This window comes from Homarus americanus, unplaced genomic scaffold (assembly GCF_018991925.1).
Source record: "Homarus americanus isolate GMGI-L3 unplaced genomic scaffold, GMGI_Hamer_2.0 scaffold32929, whole genome shotgun sequence".
In the NCBI taxonomy this organism is placed as follows: Eukaryota; Metazoa; Arthropoda; class Malacostraca; order Decapoda; family Nephropidae; genus Homarus; species Homarus americanus.
In genome coordinates, this window is record NW_024737097.1 from 21,261,258 (window position 1) to 21,276,385 (window position 15,128).

General features: G+C 38.4%; 1 protein-coding gene across 4 annotated transcripts in view; it reads left to right on the plus strand.

Moving 5' to 3' along the window:
- Window positions 1–15,128, plus strand: part of LOC121873319 (myeloid leukemia factor 2-like) — a 147,797-nt gene that overhangs the window by 121,422 nt on the left and 11,247 nt on the right. The window contains exons 3-6 of one of the 4 annotated variants that reach the window (XM_042376831.1): window positions 2,668–2,754; window positions 8,205–8,400; window positions 9,807–9,954; window positions 14,376–14,459. In XM_042376831.1, coding sequence (XP_042232765.1) covers window positions 2,668–2,754; window positions 8,205–8,400; window positions 9,807–9,954; window positions 14,376–14,427 — 483 coding nt within the window. In that variant the 3' untranslated portion in view covers window positions 14,428–14,459. The remainder of the gene's footprint in view (window positions 1–2,667; window positions 2,755–8,204; window positions 8,401–9,806; window positions 9,955–14,375; window positions 14,460–15,128) is intronic. The other 3 variants (XM_042376832.1, XM_042376828.1, XM_042376830.1) reach the window with 3 other exon arrangements.

The following is a 15,128-nucleotide window of genomic DNA, read 5'->3' on the forward strand; positions in this document are numbered from 1 at the left end:
CCGCCGCCCCAAGAATTTCACTCATTTTTCCCCTTGAAGCCCTGCCTAACACTTTTTGTTAGCCAAAATAAAAAGAATTGTTATTCAATCATCAAAATAAAGAGTTTGAGTAATATAACACTTAGCTTGGGGGAGTTTTTGAGGTGCTTGGTGTGATGATTGTTACGTATCTTCTGGGGGTCGCTAACACTTGCACTGTCTTTCATTCTACAAGCTAACCATTTCACAAGAAAATGCTCTGTTATCACTAACAACCTGATTCTATCGCCTTCATCATTCATAGCTCGCCTCGCATTTCCATCACTACCGAAATATTTTTAGCCAGCGCAATACTCTTCTTGGTCTCCTCTAAGTTCCTCTTAATATTTTGCACTGTAGACTCAGGACAGTTCAATTTCCTCACAATGTCAATGTTCCGTGCACCACTTTCAATGAGTTCAACAATCTGTTCTTTATCCTTGATTGAGTACGCACGCTTCTTGTGGCTTTGTCTCTTAGCTTTGGGATTGTTTTTCTCATTCACTTTAAAAGTTCCCGGGCGTTCAGGTGGGAAATCATTCCCTCCACCACCTCCCCCAGCCCCCACAGGCAAAAATGCGGAAGCCACTGGTTATAGAAGCGAAAATCTCACACGTGGGCGCAGCGCTGTATTCCATGGAGCGTGTGTGAGAGTGAGGCGGAGTGGACAACTACGTCATCAACATGGCGGCAAACAAACGCTATCATTGATGCGCTCGGACGCTTCCCACGAAATCTCCGTTATTTAAGAGAATCCAGACGTTATTATCGAAAATGGGTATCTATTGTAACTTACCGTTATTGTCGAAAACGTTATCGTGGAAGTAGTTATTGGCGAGAGCCTACTGTACTGTACTGTATTTATGAATTCTATTGATGTGCTAATCAGTTGTAATTTTGACAGCATCATTCCATTAAAGAGAAGTTCAGTTATCATTCAAATGTTGTGAGATCTAAAATTACAGTACTGTATGGTATTAGAAAAACAGTACAATACGGTAGTGTACGCACATAACTACCTTACATCTATGTGAATGCATTTTGCAGTATATCTTTTTAAATGTTTGATCATTTCTAAAAAGATAACTTAAGACTTATGACATCAGTTGTATTATACAGTATTCTAAATACAGCACTGTAGTACTACTAATTAGAAAAACGCTAAATCATACGACCTAGCTAGTGACGTATAAATTACAAATTGGACATTGTGGTGAGATTTGTTGGAGTGAAAGAGAAACATTGAGAAAGATAGTGTGGAGAAGTAGGAGGTGACCTTGCCAACGACCATGTTCCGGACAGCCTGTGCTCCTTTTGTCTTCAGGTTCTCCTCCTTATGTCCAGTAAGTTGAAGTTGTGTTTATAGATATGTTTGGTTACATGTGTAATTTGCCAATCATCTTTTGTTGATTCATTATGAAACTGTGAACTTTTTATCCAGAAGACTATACGTATACTGTAGTTATGACTCTTGGATCTACATTAAGCAGTAGTTTCCAGGTCTTCCAAATACTGTGCTGTACATACAGTAAACCCTCACAATTTTGGAATAATTGTTCATAAATATTCAGAACTATCTTCTATTTACCAAAGCAAATCTACTCTTCTCACACCCTCACCATACAAAAGTAGCCAGCCAGCATTTTGTTCTTTACAATACTGTACAATATACTGCACAGTGGTCCCTCTGTTAACGAGCAGACATTGGATGTCACTAGAAGATTGGTAATTTTCACATAAACCATTAATAATGAAAAGTACTATAAAAGATTGTTTATACTCGCCCAGTGATGATGATTTTCCTCAGTTACTCACATTACCTCACCAATAAATTTTCATATTTTTAAATCTTGTTAGCATCCATTATAGATTTCTACTTTATTTTCAAGGATAATTGTTTTTTCCTTGTTAGATTTAGCCAAAGGGGCATTATCATTACCCAGTACAGGTAAAATATGTAGACATTACAGGTAACATGAAACTAGTCAGAGCAACTAATATTACAATCTTAATGAATGTACAGTACTGTATTTGAAATTTATTAGTCATAATTTTTACCTTTCAAAGATATACAGTATACTGTACTGAAGTCGAAGAAAAAAGTTCCACTACACTTACCACACCTTATGTTCCAAAACCCAAGCCAAAGAGTTTTGGTCAAATTTCCTGTTGAAACTCAAACCATGAAGTTTCGCTGTCACTTTACCCAAATTCTTCGTCATGGGTTTTGGAAGATAGTGCTAGGGGGGTTGTAACGCAATTTTTTCTTTGACTGTACAGTACCGTACGTGTATACAGGCAATATTCTTTTTCTTTTTCTTTATACTGAAACAACACAATTTCCATTGGTTTCCATAGTTTACTCTGTCCTTAATGTATATGTACTGAAAGAATGGTCAATTTTTGTTAGGTTGAATAGGAAATTTCTGCACAATTTCCTTCAAGCTTCAGTCCTAATTCTGGCAACACATTGAAAACATTTGTTATGGAGTACATTAGGAAACTCCACTAAACAAACTACTGTAAGGGAGAGTTTTAGGAATATTGTACAGTATTGGGAGTCTTGCTTAAGCATAAGCATTTAATTGTACTGTATAGATTGAATACAAGTAAATGCTTGGTTTATATAAAGATGATTCTTCTTTCCAGGACCAGATGGCCCAACAAGGAAGCTGCCACATGTACAGCAGCTCCTCTGTGATGACCATGACGACAGGACCTGATGGTCGACCACAGGTGGGTAAAGTAGAAGGCACACACTGTATGATACTCATGATGCACCATGGCTATTCCTCTCAAATTTTTGGAGATAAAATAATGTGTTCTACAAATGACTGCAAATTTGAATATTATCATTATTTAATTTCGGTTATATAATCCACAGTACTGTACATGTAATATTTATTTTTTATATCACATTCATTAATAAAGGTGTTAGTATGACTGAGAAAGATTGACTTACAGACTCTGCAGTCGCGATCATGGTATACAATAATGTGTGGTTGTCAGTTGTGGCTCTTGCTTTGAGTTGCTTAGTTTCTCGGGTGCTTTCAGTTTATAGTACAGTATAGGATTATAGCCATCATGGAAATGAATGATTCTCAACCTAGTACAGTAAGTCCTCGCTTAACGTCGTGGTTCCATTCCTGAAAACCGCGACATTAACGGAATCAATTTTTCCCCATAAGAAATGGATAAAATACGGAAGTTACCTTCCCCAGCCTCCCTTTGCCCCATGAAAATACATTACAAATACAGAAATTCATGGAATGTTTATAGAAAATAGTATATATATAAATAAACTAAATCATTTAGTATTGTACTCACAGATGGGTGGAGGTGGTGGAGCGAGTGTGTGGTGGGTAGTGAAGCGCAGCAGCAATATCCACCGAATGTTCACCTTTCTCAAATTGGTTTAAAACATCCATTTTCGTAGCAAGGCTTATGGTCTTACGTTGCTTCTTCACAACACTAGCATCAGTAGCACTTGATGGGCGCTTGGAAGCCATTTCGAATGGTTAGAGTACAGTATTAACCCTCTCGGCCTCGCACGGAGCCATTGTGGCGTCGAACATAAAAGGCGAAAAAAATTACGCAAAGCCTCGTGATGCCTAAGTGGCATCTAATGAGCTATATTTTCAAATAACTCAAAACTTTTCAGTGAAACTGACTGAACTTTGGACGCCATTTGACAAGACGTCATTTTCTTTGTGTGGGCCTTATCACCTTCCCCAAGACGGTCTTGATCATTGTGTGTGTGGCGGCGCAGCATGAAGCCAGTGTTGCTCTGGCCATTAGAGCGAGAGGAGGATGCGCCGCTCAGCCCTTTAATTATTCCATGAGTTTTTGCGTTATATTATTTTTCCTTTTACCACTATATTCTACAGGCTTTGTTCTTTATTTTGGTATATAGTACATATCAATGAACACCATAATACAAGGAAAATGAGAATGGAAATTAAGATGTTACTAAAATTTTCCCACTTTTTCAATTTATACTCGACAAAAGTGGCTTAAATTTCACGATTTTTCAATTTTTTATGGTTTCATATAATTTTTCAGACAAATTGACGCTAGACGAGACACCATTATAATTAATAAAACAATTCCATGGCAGTGAAATGAGCCCTAAAAAATAAAAAATAAATAAAGGATTTTTCGGCAAAAACCTCTGAGGCTGAGCGTAAGTGCACATGTGTCTCTCAGGCTCTGAGGCTGAGAGGGTTAAGTGCAAAAACACTTGAACACGCACGAACACTGTGGAAGCCTAACAAAGACTGGGGATGCTGTGATGCTCCGCGAGTGAGAGCATAGTGGGCCAAGGTGAGAGAGGGTGATGCGCCGTACAAAGTAGTCCGTGACGACGTTATACTCAATCGATGGGACGTTATCCGAATCGTGAGCGTCTAAAGAATAGCGATGTCATAACGAAACAACGTTTTCGGGGGCAACTTTAAATGAGGACTTGCTGTACACGTAGACAACAGATGGAAGCAGTAGAGTTGGTTAATTAACGATGTAACAGTAACTGCTGCTGATGAAGACAGTCATTGTGAACAGAATGTTGAAGGACAAGGAGGTGCAACCATGGCTGTACATTACTGTACTTCACATTCAAAGAAACAACTGGTGATAACTTGAAATTTTGGTGTGAACTTGTCACCGTGTAGTCAAATTTTTTTTCACAAATTTGGGCCAAAACAACTTGGTGGTGCCAAGTCTGCTTGCTTTAGCACCTGGAATAGACCTTATTTAGGTTGATCAACATTTAAATCCTGTAATCATCATTCATGTAGCTACATGTATTTCATTATAAGTAATGAATACTGGACTGTAATTTTATTTATTTTTTTTTTTTTTACTGTTACAATCACACACAAGCGTTCATACAGAATGTGTAAAAAGAAATAAAAGATGAAGGCCTCCTTCAGCACTGGAAAGAGCACTACCATTTATTAATCAACCGAAACACCGATGTGGATGTCCTGACTACCCAGCAGGTCCCTCGGTATTCAGAGCTGACCCATCTCGGCTATCCTCCATCCCTGGATGAGGTAGCTACTGCCATCAAACTGATGAAAAATAACAAAGCCTCAGGACCTGATGGAATCCCAACCGAGGTGTATAAAGCAGGAGGACCTCTACTCTCTCCTGGAGAATATATGGGAAAATGAGGAAATCCCTCAAGCTCTTAAAGATGCCTCCATTGTCAATATTTGTAAGAACACGGGAGACCGGTTAGACTACGGCAACTATCGTGGGATCTCACTGCTGTCCGTAGCTGGCAAGGTTATCGCCTGAGTCCTCCTAAACAGACTTCTTCCTGAGGCAGAAAACTTCCTCCCAGAATCTCATTGTCGCTTTAGACAAGCACGTGGCACCACTGACATGATTTTTGCTGCCTGCCAGATACAGGAAAAGTGCAGAGAACAGCGTCGTGACCTGTACATGGCCTTCACTGTCCTCATCAAGGCCTTCGACTCGATCAACAGGGAAGCCCTCTGGTGAACCCTCAGCTGTTTTGGTTGCCCACCAAAATTCATCGCCATGGTGAGGCAATTCCACAATGGCATGAATGGCAGTGTCCTGCACAATGGCACCCAGAGTGAGTTCTTCCCCATCCAAATGGGGGTAAAACAATGATGTGTACTGGCGCCAACTCTCTTTTCCATTTTCTTGGCTGCCTTCCTTACTCATGCCAGTGCCAATTTAGCTGGAGGGGTGGATATCCAGTACCGGATGAAGGGTTTTTCAACATAAGATGACTCCAGGCAGGAACAAAGGTGTTGGCAGATTCCATTACTAAACTTCAGTATGCAGATGACCTCGCCCTTGTTGCTCACACTGAACACAACTGACACAAGATTCTGAACATCTAAGCAGATGCGTATGCACACTTCGGCCTTGAGGTGAATGTACGTAAAACTTGGATTCTAATTCAACCTGCCCCTGGTTCAGACACACCTCCACCATCCTTCCAGCTTAACAGTACTACCCTCTCTAAGGTTACCCACTTTCAGTATCTCTGCTCCCACCTGTCCACCACCGCGGACATCCATGAAGAGATTCAACATCGGATCAGATGTGCATCTCAAGCCTTTGGCAAACTCCTTACCTGTGTCTTCAGCTGTAAGGAGCTGAAATTATCTATAAATTTGCATGTATAGCATGCAGTGGTTCTCTCCATTCTGCAATATGGCAGCGAGACATGGGTCACACAGGTAACACCTCAAGGCACTTGAAAACTTTCACCAACATGATTTATGTTCCATCCTCCGAGTTTGCTGGGAAAACGAGAACAAATGCCAGTATTCTCACTGACACTAACTGTAGGAGCATCAAGGCTACCATTATCCAGAAACAACTATGCTGGACTGGCCATGTTACTGCATGGACGACAGTAGACTGCCAAAGCATCTACTTTACATTCACCTAACAAATAGTAAACTTAACGCTGGCGAGCAACTGAAGAGGTATAAGGATAGTCTTAAGACAAACCTGAAAAAGCGCCACATCGACTCCTTCACCTGGGAGACGATTACTCCACACCATAACGCTTGGAGGAGCACCACACGAGAAGGTGTCAATGCTTTCGACTTAGCCTGACTGCAAACCTAGGCAGACAAGCGCCAACGCTGGAAAGACACTGCCACCGCCCTACTCGCATTAGATGTAGCCCCCACCACCACTACACGGGCAATATCTGTGAATGTCCCTGCTGATCCCATATTGGCCTCTCTAGTGCCCACCCAGGCACAGTTCACCGACCCACATTGGGGCCTGGGGGGAGAAAAGTAGTAATAATAATAATCATTCATAGTAATTTATAATACAGGTTGTACCTCTCTAGTCCGGCAACCTCGGGACCTGACCGGTGCCAGACCATGGAAATTTACCCCTGAAACACCCTACATAAAGCATATAAACATAAGATAGGAAATAAATAAATAAGAAAAAGTAATACGGTTAAAGTACTATTTAATTTACCTTTAATGTTGCCATAATTCTGCTTCCAATGCGAAGTGATGGTTCTGTAACTAAAATTACATTTGAGTTACATCAGGGATGTTGGCTATTGGGCAAACTAAAATCGTTCTGGATCACAGAATGCCGCACTAGAGAGGTACAACCTGTACTGTAAAAGATACACAAAAATGAAATAATAAAATAATAATGATAGCAATAATAATACTAATAAAAAAATAATAATAATAATGATAATAATAATAAAGAAATACAAAAATGAAAACAAGATCAAAAGTGAGAAACACGACCTAGACCTATGAATTATTATTATTATTATTATAATAATAATAATAATAATAATAATAATAATAATAATAATAATAATAATAATAATAATAATAATAATAATAATAATAATATTTTCGCCCCCCCAAGCCCCAAATGTGGGTCGGTAACCTATACCCGGGTGGGCTAATTCCCATAAAAAAAATCTAAAGTAATCTTTCTGAAATCCGAAAAATTCCGAAATCCGAAACACATCTGACCTCAAGGATTTTGGATAAGGGATTGTCAACCTGGTATTTATAAAATCATAAAATCAAGGTTTTCCTAGACACAGTAATCCTTCCAGGCAGGAATGGCATAAAGAGTGAGCCATTAAGAGAAAATTACTCCAGTAATCCAGGATTTCTTGTTGGCATGTTCCTTAGAAAATGTTGAATCTGCATGGTGCCTTTGAGTAGAATCATTTTCATGTCTTCTCCAAGCAGTGTTAGATGATCTTTTGCTGCCTTAAAACTTGGCATTGACTTGTACTTCCAAGAAATGAAAGTTCACTCAGACACATGTTTCCAGAAAAGTCTGTTTCATCTTCATTAAAAACTTGCTGAGCACCTTTGTCAATAATTTGCCTAAGCTCATCAGGCAATGTTGCAGTAAGTTAAAGAGTTTGTCTGTCGTTAAAAAAATCTTTACTTTTCAGTTTTACTTAAGTTTTCTTCCTTCAAAATTATTTAAACATATTGTAAGAGTTTAGTTTTAGTACTGTATAGCTATATAGCTAAATGTCTTAAGTTAATTTGATAGTTCACATATCATCTTCATCCTCTTGTCCATACAAGCCATTCAGGGGACATAGTTTTAGCAGTTTTTATTTTATTTTTCTACTAAACGAGAACAATGTTAAGTTAAAATCCTTCATCATGAGCATGCCCTTACAGGTTTACCAGGCTACATCCTCCACCAGGGGAGTTCCTGGTGGTGTGAGGGAAACACGCCGAACAATTAATGACAGTCGAACTGGCACACGAAAGATGGCAATTGGTCATCACATTGGAGAGCGTTCTCATATTATAGAACGTGAGCATACTGCAAGGAATATGGAGGAGAGACAGGAATTCATTAACCTTGAAGAAGGTAAGCATTAAATCAGTTGATTCATAATGTTTGTGTTATATGAAGAGTAAGTTCTTAGTATAAAAGTTCTCCAGTCTATGCCGATTAAACACTCATGGTTAACAACAAGTGCTGGTAAAACTGGTCTGCTCCCAAATGTAGCTGTGAACTGCCATTTCGAGACCAAGGGAATGAATGATTCCCTATCCGGTTTCAAGCCTGAGATATAACCTCTCATGCCCAACACTAGGATATATAAAAGACACATTGCTCTATAAGCAGCACACACTAATCATTAGTGCTCCCACTGAAAGGGAGACCAAAGTACCTTTCCAAAAGAAGAAGAAATTCAATAAAAGATGGAAAAGTTAACCTATACCTTCCATGACATTTCATCACCACTGTCCTCTAGAAAGGGAACGCCAAAATGCTGAATAATTAGCTGCTATGGCCTGTATACGACTAGACAGCAAGTTTCCACTCCTAATGGTGAAAACATCACTGGATTCACCATAAATTGGGTAATGTGTCCCTTATCAGGACCGGGGCTTACCTTTATGGCTGCTGAAGGTTTCCCTAAGTTGAAAATTTTTTTTAGTAGTTGCCAGAATAAAATGACAAAGTGCAAGAATTGCTTCGAAAGGGTAGTAATCTATAAAGATATTACTCCTATCACAGCCAACTAGAAGCATGCAAATAAGGGTCTAGTTTTGTAAATGAGAAATGTAAGTCTAAGACATGCTGGACTAAAGGAAGAATTCCCATCAAAAGAGACAGGCAAAGCACATTGTTTGCATGATAATGTACCCTGCTATCAAGTACTGCATGCCTCTTGGGAACTGGCAAGCTTGCAGGGTGGTTGCCACTTGCTCATCCACTCTGCCATTAAAAGGGATGTCATACCTCAGATCTCTAATCATGATATTTTTTCTTGTAGGTGATGCAGGTATTAATATATTAGTACTCTTTATTAAAAAATATAAATTGTGCATATTAAATGCTGATAATTAATGCTCATATTTTTTAAGAGATAGAAACAAAGAAAATTAAAAAAATAGGCATTGATAGTTCTGAAGTCACAAAAAATATAAATACAGTATACTGTACAGTATATAAAATAATCATCCAGCAACCCTTTTCTTCTTTTGGTGCTTGCTGTGATATCAGCAGAATAGGTCTACAGTAATTTATATTGATGTTAACAATATGTAGAAGCCAAGGAAAATTTGTCTCTAAATATTTACAGGTAAAAATTTTGCTTGAACACTTTACACAACATAATTTAATTGGGAAATAAACAGCAGAGGGAGTCCTGTTTTATGAAAGGATTGTTCAAATTTTTTTTACATAAATAGAACAACTGTTTAAATATAAAATATAGGAATGATATACATGAACTTGCTCAATAAAATCAAATTCTTTAACAGAAGAGGCACCTCAGTTTGATGATGAATTTCGCCGCCGCACCCAGCAAGCCATGGGTGTTGGGTCATTGGAATACCGACCCAGACACCGCCCCTCATCCTCCTACAATCCTCGTGTTTCCAGTGCTCCAGCTATAACTTCCTCTTCCAGGTAAAAATGGATATTAATAGTCTACATTTATATCTTTGTGGGTATGTATATGCATGTGTATACACATGATTTTTCTTATTTTATTTGTGATCCCATGAGATTAAACTCAGATGCATCATGCAAGATGCTCAGGGTATTAATGTTTTCAGGTCTGACACACTGTACATTGTTTTGTTTTTTCTCTCTCCCCTTTTTAGCAAATGTAGATCAGGTTGGTGATGGCTTAATCTTAGTTTCTTCACTGGTAAAACAGTCATATTTTGCATAAAAATTTACGGCTTGCCTCTCTCCGCCATCATAATCCTTGGGGTGTATTGGTATGACAGTACCTACATATGCTTGTGGGTGATACACTGTGGTTATATTTTGTTGCACTTTGCATTTGTTTTCATTTAGCCAGTAACATTGTTTTAGTTTACTATATAAGAATTACAGTACAGTACTTACATTTTTTGTAATTTTTTAAAAGAGTCCAGGTCTTTTTGAAAACTAAGTACAGTAAAAATCCTGAGTATCAGACCCATCTGAGTAACTACATGAATTTTGGGGAAAAAAAAAAACTCGTGTCATTGTTATTGTTGTAGAGCGATGTAGCATGGACCGTTTGGGCCCACCCACATCACAACAACACACAGCCACGCTGTACTCATTCTGCATGTGGCTATTACTCAGTATAGGCCTGTTTTCTCATGACATATAAATACACACATTGCGATAGCAATGTCCAAGCAAGTACGCTCGGTTAAGGGGTCAAAGAGCAGAAAGCGCCTTACCAGGAAGGATAAACTTGAAGTGCTAGCCATGGTCTACAATAAACACTCTGTTTCCGAGATAATGCAGAAATTTGGAACTGAATATACTGAAAGCATACCATAAGTGCGATCAGCTTCATCTCCACTGAAAGTGGGTCCCATACACACCCACATAATGTAATATTCACTATATAACACACATTGCTGACTCACTGTGGCCTTGAGATGGCTACCGTATACATGTTACCACTGATTCATGTAATGAAACTGTAAAAGTTGTGGGAAAATCGTTTCAGTACTGTACTGTAATGTGACTTGGATATACTGTAAAGGAAATATAATGTAAAACTATAAAAAAGATAAAGAAATATGAAGAGCATGAGTGAACAGTATTGTGTGTGGGGAGTAAACGTATATATGGATGCGTCACGCTATTCCCAGTGTGACGTCACAGCATACACAATGTAGCATCTACGCATCTCAAGTCAGCTGGCACCTGATTAGGTGAACTCATCCACTCTCGGCCTCACCCATGGGATGGTTCAAAGGCGAAAGAAATTTTTTTGTTAATAAAATGTGTGCTACAGTATTGTATTTTATTGCTTGCTATATATTTTTTCAGTGTTTATTATAGCAATTTTTGCTCAATTTTGGCATATGTAAAATACAGAATAACGAGGGACTGGAACCTATTCCCTTTTACTCATTGTTTAATCTACCCATGACAACAACGTTCCCAAGAATAAAGTGAATTTCGCGAACATATCTACATCATTGCCAGAGAGATACTGTACACATCCACATCAGCCACATTATCACACACTGCACAAGGCTATCCATACCACATACATATGTACATCGGGATTTGGGAACCTTAAAGCATCTTCTCTGTAACTCTGAAAGCTTCTAGAATCTAGAACCTTACCTACATCTATTAACACTTTAAATGAAAAAATTTATTTTGCTAAAAGTATATCATAAGTATGATTGTTTTACTTGAACTGTGTTACGTGTGTTAGTGTAATATGTGGATATGCGGGCTGTTTTGAACAGGTGTGCCTCCCTGTTGATATGGACATCTGAGTAACGGATTCCATCTGATAAACAACATCGCTGTGGCATAATTAGTCCAGTACTTGGGATTTTTACAGTAGTGACTTTCCTTAACAGATCATTGATAAGGTCCACAACATATTTTTCATTTCTTGCTTTGAACAGTGTTACTAAAGCACCTATTGCATGAGTATAGTACAGGTGTATCCTGATAACTGACACATATAGGGACCAGGAAAAGTCGGTGGCTAGTGAATCAACGGTTATCTAAACAATTAATCCCATAAGAATATAACAATTTCAAGGGGTTAGGGGCCAGCCACCCTCCAAGAAACTCCCATCTACCCTTGATATATCTCTGTATTGCACATTGTCAAGCAAGAAAATAAAGCAGACATATAAAGCAAGCATAATAAGCCTTAAATAAGCAATGTTAAACATGATTTGTGACTTATTTACCTGTGTTGAGGATGGTAGAGGCAGTCTAGGGTGTCAAGTTCATCTCTACCACTCTTTGCTGGTCTATCACCACTCTTATTATACCTTATTATGCCTTATCACATCACATCAAGTTGCTTTGCCCAAGAGGAACTATCACAGGGGCATTTAGACATGATTGAGTAACACACTAAAATGGTGGGAATGAGTCAGGGCAGTGCGCAGAGCCCTCTAGTGGCAAGAATTCACACCACGCCACCGCCCGCCAAATTCAAAACAGCTCTGCCACTCCTCACCCGATCATCGGATCTCTGGGTATCAGCGAAACTTGTAGGGTATTTTCCCCTATATGGAATTGTAGGTTTTGCGAATTGGTAGTCAACGGGACATCGGTTTTTGGGGTACACCTGTACATACATTGCTCTTCCAGACAATTAATGGCATAGGATGGTCTGAATAGTGGAAATTCCATTGTATACTCAACCAATGAGAGTCTGACTCTGGTTAGAGAATGAGAAGTGTGCCAAAGTGCACATTATATTTTTTTTCTATCTAAAGTACACATTAAGGTATTACAGGGGTCAATACACATTCATAAATATTTCAGGTTACTACAGTATATTGGCTGTACACTAGCGTACATTGAAACCAGAGGATCACTTATTTATCACACCAAATTATTAACAGTACTGTACTGGTTCAGTAATCCACACCATAAACCACTAGGAGCTATCAAGTAGAGGAAGCATCTATTACTACCCTACTGATCATTTGTTTGTTTAAAAAGGAGAGCAGTTTATTTAAAACGATTGTTTTAAATTTTATGAATTGCAGTACAGTATATTAAATTCAAGATGTAAAGAATATTGAACAGCAACTTTTCACAGTTTAAATAAGCTTAATAATTTGTGTGGTATAAAGTAGAGCAGTACTGTATGTAGCAACCTCATACACCTTCCTGAAGCCACAGGGATCATTTGTTTGTTACTTATGATATTTAAGATCTACTTTTTCGACAACAATTGGTATTGAAGAAGATAAGATAGTGGAGCTACTTGACTACAAATGTCCAGGGTTCTGTAATTATACTCATACAAATGTGCCTGTTCTCATCTATTCATCTCAGAATGTATGATTTAGAACAATGAGATGTCAAGAAGTGTTTAAAGTATTGAACATTTACTCATCAACTTTTTGTGCTATGTTCTTAACAAAGGTGTACAGTATTTGTCATAAAATAACAGTGTGTCAACCTCTGCAGGCCAGCCATTGCGTATGCTTCTTTGTTATCATTTCTTATTTAGCATCATGAACATGATAATGAAGTAAATTAAGAGTTTAGTGTTCTGTTTATTGTTGAATAGAATAAACAATAAAAGGCTAAGATGATTATTATTATAAAAAATGGCAACTTGAGTCACTGTTTAGCTGCATTTCATTACAGAAATCACACATAGTATTCCTTTTAATTGTCCTTAGGAGCTCTTGCCAAAATTATGTAGAAAAATAGTAAACATACTAAAATATAGTACAAATAAGCCTACAAAGTGATTCGTCCCTTTGTTCACAATATTTTCATACACTTACATACTACCAATATAATTTTACCAAGGTGATTTTTTGTTTCTTAATAGTATCCATTGATCGGTGTCATTTTGTTAGAAAATTTTTCTTAACAGATGTACATAACTAAAATGAATGTCTACACATTCTAAAGCATAGTGATGCGCCTTGCCATGCCTTGCCAAGCTAAAGGCTGACCAATGAGCTTATATTATCTTCATTGCCATGTTGTTGTTCTGGTATTAATTTAATAAAAATATAATGACCAGAGAATCCCCAGTACAGTCTTACAGCATTCTGGATGTCCATGTGGCTGTACTGTACTGTACTGTACTCCTTAACTTCAATTTGTAAAGGTTATTTTATGTTTCTTGAATGTAAATGTAAATTTATCATTCATTCCTTAGGGGGTATCAGCATACTAGACATGAAATGTTCTTCATATGCTGTCAATGAGAACAGTATCTAGGAAGCTGGTTCCTGAATCCTGATTCTGTTGTACAGTTCAGTACTGTGTACAGTACAGTATGTCCAGTGCAAATTATGTGGGCACAATATGAAAAGAAGTTTGCTTATGTGAGATAATGAAGGGCCATTAAATTATATATTTTTCAGGTACAGAAGCCGATCTCGACCAATGCTTTCCATCACTGCTGGCCCAAGGTAAACCCAGGAAAACATCGGGTTACCCTGGTAAAGGTGTCGGCTCTTTTCTTATCGTTGGGTATATGGAAGACACTGGTGATAATGCATTTTCAAAATCCTTGCAGTGTAAATTACAGCAAGTGAAAATAATTATTGGAAAGTATTGTAGTTTAATAATTGGGTTGTTCTTTATTTTTGTGTGTATTGAACTTGTATTAGTATCAAAATTTTATAAAATACAGTCAACCCTCGCTTTACGCAGTCCCACATTCCGCGTTTACGCGGTACCCTGCCGAAACAGGAATGCTCACATTCCGCGGTGCATGTACCCCTTTACGCGGAGAGCGGCTGGCGAGCCGCGCCATTTTTGGATCCAAACCTCCCGCCATCCGCCATGTTGTGTAAGCGGCGCGAGCATGGTGCGCACAAGGTCACCCAGTCATCAAAACATTACCGAGTTCTTCACCCGCCACCCACCACAGCCAGCCCAAGTCAGTGATAGTGATAATTATAGTGAGGATATGGACTTTGAGGGGTTTGACAAAGAGGCCCTGCAAGCCTCTGTGGTGGATAGTGATACAATTGATACAAGTGATACAGGTGAGGACCAATAATCTGCCCTCTGCCTCGGAACCAACCCCCCATCCCCGTGTGCCCAGCCATCTTTTCTACTAATGTAAGTGTTAAAAAACCTAATATTATTGATATTTCTCTTAATTATTA